The 11,916-nt window shown below is 40.4% G+C and overlaps 1 protein-coding gene across 2 annotated transcripts in view; it reads right to left on the reverse strand.

Moving 5' to 3' along the window:
- The window catches only part of GNAO1 (G protein subunit alpha o1), a gene marked incomplete at both ends in the record, with an annotated part of 185,486 nt that overhangs the window by 18,462 nt on the left and 155,108 nt on the right, over positions 1-11,916 (reverse strand). The window contains 4 exons of one of the 2 annotated variants that reach the window (XM_081336198.1): positions 350-537; positions 1,776-1,929; positions 8,890-9,019; positions 11,625-11,753. In XM_081336198.1, the coding sequence (XP_081192324.1) occupies positions 350-537; positions 1,776-1,929; positions 8,890-9,019; positions 11,625-11,753 (601 nt within the window). Of the gene's footprint in view, positions 1-349; positions 538-1,775; positions 1,930-8,889; positions 9,020-11,624; positions 11,754-11,916 lie in introns of those variants that run through there. The other variant, XM_081336199.1, reaches the window with a different exon arrangement.

The following is an 11,916-nucleotide window of genomic DNA, read 5'->3' on the forward strand; positions in this document are numbered from 1 at the left end:
GCAAGTTTGAGCAAAATTTGCAGAATCAGCAACAGGAATGTTTATGAAAATTTCTTCAGGGCGATTTCCAGAGCTGATTATTTGCTCTTTTATCCCTTGATGTGTACGCGGTGAAGAAAAACTCTGTGAATGCCGGCACAGAGAGCAATTTGCAAGATCTTTTTCCCCACCACAAAACACCAAAGTAGAGTGCAGAACCCATGCTCCCCGACCCTTACATTGGAAAAAAAATGATGGGTTAGGGTTAGGGTTAGGGTTAGGGCTACATATGAAGAGTAAGGAGACCGAATCAAACAACGCAATGAATTGAGATTCTTCTAGAGGATGGGGGGGGGAGGAGGAAGGGGTTTTAATATAGTCCACATCCACGCAAGTTATTGGCAATTATGACATCAGTTACAGCATCAAAAACAAACTGGATGTTGTTGGTGTCTGTGGCACAGGTGATGTGTGTGTATATCTCCTTGTTGAATGACTTATTCTTGCTCTCGTACTGTGTCTGGATGTAAGTCACCGCATCCACAAAATTGCTGGGTCCTGCAAGGGAGAGAAACAACAGCCAAAAAGAGAGTATGTTTTGAAGCCCCCCCCACATTTCCCAGGAAGTGGCTGTCAATGTTGGCTCCCCTTGGTGGGGTGGGGGGTACCAACCAGTCAAGGAGAGGAATGATGAGGAAGGAGAAGGGTTTGAGTTTCCTTAAAATCCCTGAAAACATGACGTTTCAGGGTCCTCTAATCATGCAGAGGTCCTCAACCTTGGCAACTTTAAGACTTGTAGACTTCAACTCCCAGAATTCCTCAGCCAGCTGGCTGAGGAATTCTGGGAGTTGAAGTCCACAAGTCTTAAAGTTGCCAAAGTTGAGGACCCCTGCTCTAATGGACTGACGCAATTCCTTTAGTCCAATGTGATGGTGATGATAGCAAAATGCTTAATAAATTTTCCTGTTCTGCAACCAAAGCATGGACTTTAGGCTAGAATGAAGGAAAAAAAACTTCTACTTAGCTAATGCTTGTTTTCTGAGAACGGTATCAGCTAGCAATGGCATCCATATTATGCCCATATTGGATTTAGGGCAAGTTCCTGTTGGTAATCTAAGCCTCTTCAAATCCACCTCTGAGTCTGTTATCCGAATATGATTTAATCAGCTATGGGGCCATATTTAGATAGTCTTGATTTTTTCCTAGCCCTTTCAAATACAATTTAGATACAACATCTGGTCTATTTGTGGATCATAGTTTGGGAATTTTTGCCTTAACAAAGGGCAAAAGTGGCAAATCGCAAAATACTCTTTGTCAGACCTGCCACTACTTAAATCTCTAAATTGAAATGATCCTTGGCTCCATTGGTTGAGAAAGGTGTAGTTTTATTAGAGATCAAGTGTATTGCGGTAGTGCAAAGCCAGAACTGAAAATTGGACACCAAAATCCCCAAGTTCTACTTTTCCCTCCCTTAATTGTCTCTCATTGCCCATCCCAGCATCACCAATCAGGTGTCAGGCAAGATGCTTTCATAACCGGCAATCCAAGCATACTTTGGTATGCAGCTGGCTCCTTCTTCCAGCTGGGTGACCTTGAGGCAGAGTCTTGAGGAGATTCAGAATTTACTTTCATTTCCCCAAGCATTCCCCCCTTCATTTCCCCTCCTCACAGTTCACGGCAGTCTGTCACCGCATAGCAGTGAAGCACAAGCAATCATAAGGTGGTGGCTGACACTCTTCCTGCATATATTTCTTCTTTAAAAAAATAATAATAATGAAAGGAGGTGCTTTATTTACCTGTGTAATCTGGAAAGCAGATAATTAATGGGGATTTCTTAATCTTCTCTTCGAAGATGTCCTTCTTATTGAGGAACAGGATGATGGAAGTATCTGTGAACCATTTATTGTTACAGATACTATCAAACAGCTTCAGCGATTCATGCATGCGATTCTGTAACACAAAAGAGATAACGTGTCAGGCCAGGGTGGTTGCAAAGCCAACTTCAACACGTAGGGAAGCATCTAAAATTAAGAAAGAAAGAAAAAACTCAAAAGGAAGCAGACCACAATGGGTGCAATACAGCCCATATTTACATACACACAAAAAATATGTGTACATATATGACAACTGGGTTTGCACAACACACTTAAAGACCATGTAGAGAAGATGCTCAGTTTGATCAATTTTAACCCTGGTCTGTTTCTTTTATGGCTTCGCATGTTGAATTCACCAAATCTGTTTGACCTGGGTAGACTTTAATTCATTGTGTGAACCCAGGAAGTGGCTCTACTGAATCACAGTTAAGTGTGTTGCAGGAACACAGCCAAAGAGACCCAGTTGCTATAGATGTGAGCTTCAGTTAGCAGCACCGAAGCATGTGGCTTTCTTTTCTTTTAACGGAGCTAAATATTTTGAATAGTAACTTCTGAAAAAAAAACAACAGGATTCCATCTCAGATAAATCACCATGCACATGCATCTGGATGGCTGAGAGGGGGAACTGTTTCTGCCCTTACAGGCTGCAAATTGAAGCTGAAGTGCAAATCATGCAGTTTTGTTAAAACAGATCAGTGAAATGTTGACCGTATCATCAATGATTGCGTGGGACAGTATTCGACTGTAGACATTAACCAAGGATGGTTGCATGACACCCTTGAATTAATCCAGAGTTGAAAGCAGGCTAAGAGGAGAAGGCTCTTCAGGACAATAGTCTTGCCGTGAGATTTGGCCTTTTGTTATTTCATTTAACATTTGTTAGTTAGTTGGTTTAATCTTGACCTCCTTAAGCTGATACTTTTTTGGAAGGGGGTCTGCTCAAAATCGCATCCCAAAAGGAAGGACGAAAGAAAAAAAAAAGAAGCGAAAGGGAAGGACAAGGGACTAGGAAGACAGTCCCTAAGAATAAGGCTAATATTTATCGATTAATTAAGTTTATAGTTCATGCCTCAAGCGGAAAGATTGGATTAGATTGTAATTTGGTGGTTTCCAATAATGCCACGAGTTCAAATGCAAGAAGGAGAGGAATGTGGTTTTAGTTTGAGTGCATGCATGAAATAACAATACGTGGATATGTGAACAAAGTGATCACACGATTATTAACAAAAAGAGAATCAATGCATCAGTGAAGTAGCAACAAGGTACATGGCATAGGGTGGTAGGTCTGGTTCACAGCAAAATCAGCCTGGGGGTGTCCTGTCCTTCAGCTGCTTTCAACTCTATGGTTTTTCTCAGTGCAAGAGAAGCTTCATACCTGCCAAACTGGGAGTGTCTCTCAAAACCTCATTATTTTTGCCTTTGTTCTGTTAGATAAGATCAGTCGGCCCCCAAGGAAAGTGATGGTGAAGAAGCCTGCTGGAGTTGGAAGCGAGAGGCTGAAGGTGGAAATGGAATAGCAGAAAGGAGCAGCCATAACGGAGGTTGAAGCCAACCCAGAGAGTCATAGGGGTTATCGAGAAGCAAAGCAGATATTAGACCAGAGAGGTGGGTTGTTTTTTTTTTGTCTTGGGTCTTGGTCAAATGCTGTAGTTCCTGCTGAATGCGGCTGGTACAAATTGTAATTGTAATTAACCGGACAAAGAGGACAGACAGAACAAGAGAGAACTTTTTTCAGGTGACGGGAAGAGCTGCTGAAGGTTTCCCGAGGTAGCACCCTCCGCAAAATAAATATAAATAAATAAATAAAAAACCCAACCAGGGCTTTTCAACGCAGCCATCAAAGCACTGATTTTCAAATCAAGTTCCAACAAAGGTGAGGTAACCTTGGAAGCCCACTAGAGGCTCATCAAAATGCGAAGGACTTAAAGTGGTGGTGAAAATGGGGGCATTTTTCCCAACTCAAGAAAGCAAGGGAAACTCATTGTCTGCTTCAAAGAGTCAATGGTGAAAATCCAGAAGACTAGGTTAATGTGAATTAATTAACATTAGCTGGCTGGCTGAGGAATTCTGGGAGTTGAAGTCCACAAGTCCTAGAGTTGCCAAGTTTGAAGAACCTTGAGTTAAACATTGGAATGATAAATAGATTCTGGAAGTACTATAGAATGGGTTTTTTTTTAAAAAAAAAAGATTGTATAAAACTTTTCATCTCTTCCACTGAGTTTTTTTTATAGCCACAGGTAAAGTGGAGTAGAGGGAAATTAATGAGCTCTGGGTCTAAAACCACAACTCAAGATCCTTTTGAAAGCTCCTGGATGACCATTTAGATAATTTTAATTTAGGTTGATGCGTCATTCTTAGTCCGTCCCATGCCTGGGCAAATTGAACCCCCATTAATTAGTAAACACCAATTCTTTCAGAGCTTGACTCCAACTCAGATTTAACTCCTGGGGAACATTCTCATAGGACAAAAATAGCTTAAACCTTGTTTGCTTTTGACTAGCCCAACTTGGCATTTTCAGATGGGCAGAGCACAGGAAGAGAACTCATGTTTATCACGACGCAAACCACACAATCTATGTCATTGGCACATTGATATCATCACCGATTTGATATCCTGAATGAATTCTACAAGGCGTCCATGACTAAACTCACAGCATCACACTCTACAATGTATGGTTTTATAGACACACCAAATTGTAAGAAAATAACATCTGTAAATACATTTGGGAGATGTTATGCTAGAGCAGTGTTTTCCAGTCTCAGAAACTTTAGAATGGGTAGATGCAAGGAACCAAGAATGACACGAGGAGTTGCACAGAGTAGTTTCTTTATTGTTGCTCACCTCTAGACAGGAATCTTCCCAGATTGAAGCACAACTCTACGTATCTATTAAATACACCCTGTGAAGAGTTAGGGAATGGTCCAGCCTGTCTTTCTTCCTGTACACCAAAAGGACTTCTGGCTAACTTGCCTTTTAGCTCCTTGGGAAATACCCCATTCCTCCTACGACTTTTTAATCACATTCCACCAGAACAACCCAACTCTAAATGAGTTTGGTTCCCACTTCTTTTTAAGGAAACAAAACCTGTTTGTCCCATACAAGCGGTTGCTATGTCTGTTTGTCTCTCTGTTGGCCAGTCTACCACTCTGTCTGTCAATCTAGCTGTCTCTCTTCAGCCAGTTGATTCAATGCACAGCTAACGTTTTAGGAGTCAGTTGCTTTTTCTAGGGAGAAAAAAAAGGCAGAGAGGAATCTCTTACACCAAGATTTCACTTTCTCATGGATGAACGATTTGATTCAATGTTTTGCAGGAACTGAACGTGGATTAAGGTTATTCCATTGTCTTTGGATATATATATTTTAAAATAAATGGTCAGTTTGGGATGTGGGGCATTAGAACACTCCAGTGGTGGGATTCAGCCGGTTTGCATCACTTCGGCAGAACCGGTAGCTAATTTTTTGTTGCCCAGGACCAGAATGGACTTCTGGAAGCGGCATCCACACAGAGAAACGGTTCTTCACGTATTTGAACTCCACCACTGGAACTCTCCAGTTAGATCCACATGGATCATAAGGACTTCCTCTGAGTCAAGCTTGAACCCAGGGACCTTGAAGATCACATTGTGCATCTTGTTTGGACAACAATATGAAAATATTTGCTAAAAGGCCAAGGGACTTACAAAAAAAAGTCCTAGTCTATTCTACAAGCCCTGGGATTCTCTGGTTGCTTTCCATCCAAGGATCAAGAAGAAATCAGGTCCTGATCCCACAAATATATCTGTCACTGAAACAAAAACGATGTGTGCCTCCAACCCCATGCAAGGAGGCTAGTATTTTGAAATCTGAAGGACAAAAGTTTCAGAAGACTTAGCCTTATCACAACACAAGACATGTCCTCAGGTCTTCATATCTTTATCTTCTTACTAAAACTACAAAACTAACAGCGAAATAATTGCAAGCAATTGTTCATTTGCGCATGCGCTCTCCACCCAAAGTACAACAATATTATTTTTTAACTAACAAAGGTAAGCTTAGTCAACCTTTTCAGATCTCATGCAAACCACAGAGTGGTGCCTGCTGTAAAAAATATATACATTAATCCCCTTTTCAGAAGTGAAATGAAGTAGAATCCTATACTTTTTCCGGAGAAGAAATTAAGCAACTCTTCTGTGATTTTTTCCCCCATTCTACCCTTGCATTGACGGAGCCAATTTCCTAACTATTGTGTGGAAGTTGTTTTTCCCAGATTACTGTTTTGCTTCAAAATATTACAGTGTAGAGACAACATGCTAACCAGGCCAGTTAAAAACACTGCAGCTTTTATTTGCACAATATGTTATGCTTGGTTATTTTTCAACTTGGTTAATTTTTTGATGGTTTAGCATATTGAGTTAATCATTCATTCATTCATTTATTCATTCATTCTTTTCTTCATTCAGTTTAGATCTTTGCCACTTTGCCACATCTATAAAGCAGGTTACCTGCCTCTTGATCTAATCCATTTAATTATAAGGTCCAACGAGACTAAATCAATCATGCCCTTAAACCATAGAACAATCTTGATGCACGCAATTTTGTTCTCTCCCAACTTAGAAACAGGCAGGTGAATGTTGAAACCCCTTCAGTTAGAAGCAAAGGGGGTTGTTGACATTTTACACCCACCCACCGCAAGGAACACCCAAAATTCACTTGCTAGATAAGTATTTGTTTTCCACTTGCAATATCAAACCCACAAAGCCTACAGTCACACGGTAGAGATTTATGATATCAGGAAGCACAATTTGAAAGAAGAAGAATCACAAAATCTTCATTTAATAACTTTTCCCCCTCTCTATCCTGTTTGCTATTTGTTTCAGTCTGCTTTTTATCATTTTAAACTTCTAGAATTGTTCCAAAGCTACCTAAATCTCATGACAGGACGATTCAAGATAACATTTTTATGTACGTGAAAGAAGGATCAATGTGCTGAAGGCTTGCAATCTCAATATTTCTGGGAGATACTGTACATCACCTGGAAAATGTTGGACTTGCCAATATGCACTTTGTAAAATAAGCAATGAGTTGGAAGTTTTACTGTACATGCATAGGAATTGTGACTGAGAAAAAAAGGCAACAGATCTATAAGAGCTAAGCAAAGCTTAGGATTTTCAAGCTTCACTCTGTCCCCAACCCAAATTTATTCTTTATGGCTGAAAGGATAAAGAAGTAGGAAAGAAAGAATCAGAAGAGCTAGGTTTACACCAGTTCACAATTTCTTGACACCCCTCTATACAGTTGTTCAGAGAAACAGCATACAGTAATCCATAATCTGAATAACATTAATCTTGCCGTCTGATATGAACCAGTTATTACAAAGATACTGCCATTTCTCTCTGCAAAACCTGGGTATTTCCAGACAAAGACTTGATGGCCCAGCCACCTTGCTGCAAATGTTGCATTTCACAGGGATTAAATAAATATTTTATAAATTGCATAGATAAAATAACAAGAGGTTCAGTTGATGACAATCCTTCATGTGTAACTCTCCCACTTTTCTGTTTAATGCACCATGCCCTCCACGCAGTCCGTTAAGGAAAGAAAAAATGGAATCATTGTTCAACATATTTCCCTTAGTATCACATAGCCTTCTGCTCAGAAACACCCTACAACTTGGGAGAAATGGAAGCTCAAAGTCCTTTTATTTTGGTGAAGAGATTGCCAAATCTGATCTGAAATCTCAGGTCTAGCATGGATTGGCAAAGGATTCCTTTCACGTACATGCCTTCTGTACGATTCCTTACATTCTTATCCCTGCCCCACCCTTGTAAAATCCCAGTCTTGCTGGCTATCTATGGAGATTCTCAGTCATCCATAGACTGAGAAAGGGTCATGGTTGTCCCAAAGCTGCTGTTCCAAAAGGCAACTGGCTTTTCTTTGTTTTCCCTTGAAGATGTTTCACTTCTCATTCAAGAAGCTTCTTCAGTTCTAAGCTTCGTGGATGAGAAATGAAATGTCTTCAAGGGAAAACAAAGAAAGGCCAGTTGCCTCTTGAAAAAAACACCTTTGGGACAGTCTTGCTGGCTGTTACTGTTTGAATCAAAAGGGGGCAAGGAGAATCTCTCAGAAGCTCCAATAGTAACATGTATTAGTCATTAAATATAAACTCACTCAAAATGGGTTTCTGTAAATATTTATCAGTGTGGCAGTGAGAGTCAAAACTGGGATGTTAGATGTTGGTATCTCCACATTTTCACCCCATTATAATGCATACCATTGTGTATTGCTGTGTTATTTTTACGACTGGTTTGCAGGTGTATCCCTGTAGGTATAATTCTGAGTCATCGGGAGTGGAGCCCCATAGAAATGCTAGTTAATACATGACTGGGTCACTATTATCTACTATGCATTAACGATTTCCTCATCATATGCCCACGTCTACCCTTTTTGTTAGCACTAGAATTTAGAAACCTGGTGTTGACTTTTCAGGTATGCGCATAAGGGAGAAAGACACGATTCGATGACTCTGATAAACAGGCACTACCTGGCCTTTGTTCATATTAATTTGTTTCAAATATTCTCTTTTCTACCTGTTCTGTTCTTTCATTTTCTTCCTGTCAGCACCATGGACAGCAGCCCATCTCTCTGGTCTTCCTCCCTTCCCTCTCTCAGCAGAAGAACAAGAATCAAAATGAAAACTCTTTAGAGTTTTCCCCACCTTTCTTTCTTTGAAAAAAAAAAAAACCTGTTGTTCATCAGGAGACCTGGTCAGATATAACCAATGAGAAAAAAAATAAGAGTTCTGGATAACTTCTGGAGTTACCTGGGCTACTTCTGGATTTACTTCTGGAGTTACCTGCTGAATGGAGAGGCTTAAATCCAACTATGGATTAATAGATAAGGGATCTCTGTTGCATCAAAGGAAGACATGTGAGCAATAAAGAATATTGTTAGATCCTTTGGGTTTAAGGAAGGACCTTGTTGGTGTGGTGGCTACGAACAAAATACAGCACATCGAAGAGCCGTGGCAGGGATTATTTTAGCCAGGGAATTACTCACCGTTGTTTCATCTTCATGGAGTACCTGGTCATAACCACTCAGTGCGACACAGAAAATGATTGCCGTGACATCCTCAAAACAGTGGATCCACTTCTTACGCTCCGATCTCTGACCCCCAACATCAAACAGCCTTAAGGAGAAACGAAGAGAACTCTTCATTATTTTTTCCTAGCACCAAAGAGTATAAGTGGTTCCAGGTCACACTTGTCCTGTGAGTGACAGGTCAAGAGCAGCGCTCCCAAGAAGAGGCAGGAAGGGGAAAGATATGGATAAGACATGGAGCAAAACTAAGGTTCACAGAATTAATATGTATATTCTATATACATCATTTTGCCTTCTGCTATTCTTGTCTTTTTCCTCGTGTTGGTTTTATTGGAATTTCTTTATTTCAATTATTATATTGGGAGCTGTTGGGAGCTTACAGGCAGCTTACAAGCTTGATAAATTATTGTTGTGTTGTCAGATTAAAAATGGAAAAGCCATTTTTGGAAGCCCAATCAAAGACTTCATGATTTTATTTGGATTTCAACTTGTCACCTTCAATTTAGGTCAAAAGCATTTTAAGGCTAACTTCATAAGCTATGGACAATTTCATTTCAAAGCTTTTTGCAAGAAGGTAGAAGGCAGAGAGACAGTTTGGTGTAGTGGTTCAAGCTGTTGGACTAGGAGAACTGACCCAAAGCCATCTGAATGGTTTTCTCAGCTGTAGACCAAGAAGTAAAAGAACATTTCAAAAGAAGGTCTTGGCAAACAATTTCTGCAAATGTTCCACCCAAAACTGCAAGGACATTCATAAACCACCATAACATATCAGGCAGAGAATTCTGCAGAAACAGCAGTAAATCTAAAGAAATTTCCCAAGAACTAATTTTCTCTTTCACAGAAACAAATAATGACAAATGAATCATGGAATACAAAATATAGGTATTTCCAAATGTAAGATATATTAGGATCAAAGGTCATTTTAAAAGTCCATGCTTAGAAATCTTCCTCACCACCCCTATTTCCAGTTAAACCAGTTCAGAAATCTATGCGTGAAGTCAATTTTGTGCTGAAAATTACCTTGTAAATGGTTACTGGCACAAAAAATAATTCAAAGATCAGATCTTGTTTGACCCAGATATTATGTGAGATGGAAGTGGAAGCTGAAGTCTCCATTCAGTGTTTATTCAATGGTTTGGTCTAATGAAATTTTTCTGGGTCAATGTTGACTTTTGACAGAAATGTAAGAACCAAAGTAAAGAACAATTAATAGCACCCACCTCACCATCCTGGTTCTCAAGTATTAAATAGTGCGAGTTGGTTATTCCTGGGGAAAAATTGCTTTGGTTCAGGTGAGTAGGAGGCCCTTAAGGTGACATCTGTCATGGAAGGTAAAAGTGAAGTTTCCTTCTAGTCTAGCTCAACTCTTGGTGATTATAAGGACACATGTAGTTTTTCTTGGCAACAAAATGTAAATGGTTATTCTTCTTCTATGGTTTTTTTTTAATCTTCCCGGTCTTACCTACAGCCCTGGAGTTCCCTAGCTTTAGCTATATCATTTCAAGGTGATGGAGAAGAGAGAAAGAGGCCAACTTCATTGCCTTCTTCCAGGTAAAAGGAGTCTTGCGGATTTTACTCCTCTAGCTACTACTGACACAAGGGGGTGGTGCTCATCTCCGTTTTGAGACCATTGAGCCAGCACTGTCCAAAGACATTTCCCAGGTCATGTGGCCAGCACGATGTCACAGATGTTGTTACCTATCCACAGAAATGGTACCTATTTATCTACTCGCATTTGCATGCTTTCGAACTGCTAGATTGGAAGGAGCTGGAGCAAGGAACAGGAGCTCACCCTGTCGGACTGTGCTTGGGTCTTTAGCCTGGGCTCTTGGCTTTCCAGCCAACAAGCCCAGAGTCTTAACCATTGAGCCAAAGGTCCGCTTCTTGTTCCAGAATAGAGGCATAAATCAAAATCAAAAATGCCGGACTACCATTCCTAATTTGGGCTACCAGCTGTGGGGAATCTGAATGTGCAATGTTGCCCAGTGTAGTTCTGTTGAATGGGGATTGTTTTGAGACTCCAGCTGTGGATTTGATTGATTTTATTTGTCCTGGCAGTTTTCAGGAAATGCACAAAAATGCAGAGAGTTTGCAAAATAGAAATAAGCTTGTTTGTTTGTTTGTTTAAAAAAAATTCTCTGGCTCTATCCTCTTTGCACCATAACTCCATTCAGTGCAGGTTTAATTCCACCTTCCAGTTTGAGAATGACTTTTGTGGAGTTGTGTAGGTAATTCCTAGAGTTGGGCAAAGCTTTGGATTCCTCAAAAAAGGAACACTGGAGCACAGGGAGGGGAGGAAGGGGAGAGATAAGGCAAGATAGAGGGGAGGAAAGGGAAGGGAAAGGAAGGAAAGTGAAGAGGGAGAGAAAGGAAAGGAAAGGAAGAGAAAAGAAGTGTGAAGGGAAGGGAAAGGAAAGGAAGAGAAAAGAAGGGAAATGAAGGGAAGGGAAGTAAAGGGAAGGCAAGGGAGGAGGGAAGAGGGAAGAGCAGGGAAAGGCTTAGATGAGTGACAGCGGTGACCAATTGAACCAGCCCGTGACAAGCCTCACTTACGATGGCAGCCATTTTGTGGTAGTGCAAACCAAACACAACATCCCAAGGCTGCCTACTGGTAAACGAGAAGAACTAGAGCCACACCAGTTGATTATCTGCCCACTCGGGATAATTCTTTCATGCTACCTGCCTCCTCTCACCTGAAATGGAGGTTTTTGAATGTGAAATGGGTTTCTACAATGCCAGTTGTTTTGACCCTGGTTCTCAGGATATCTTGCTCTGTGGGCTGATAATCTGGAGCTCCAATTCGATCTAAGCAGTCTAGATAGCTATAAGACAAAAAGGTGAAGGGAAGGGATCAGGATAAAAATGTGACTTTTATCGCTAGCAATGCTGAAAGAAGACAGAACGAAATGAATAAATACCAAAACCAAGCAATTTATGACAAACTATTATTTATGTTTTATATCTTATGAGCTTTCCTTAGTGACT

The sequence above is a fragment of the Vipera berus genome, assembly GCF_964194415.1.
Source record: "Vipera berus genome assembly, chromosome: 10".
Lineage (NCBI taxonomy): Eukaryota > Metazoa > Chordata > Lepidosauria > Squamata > Viperidae > Vipera > Vipera berus.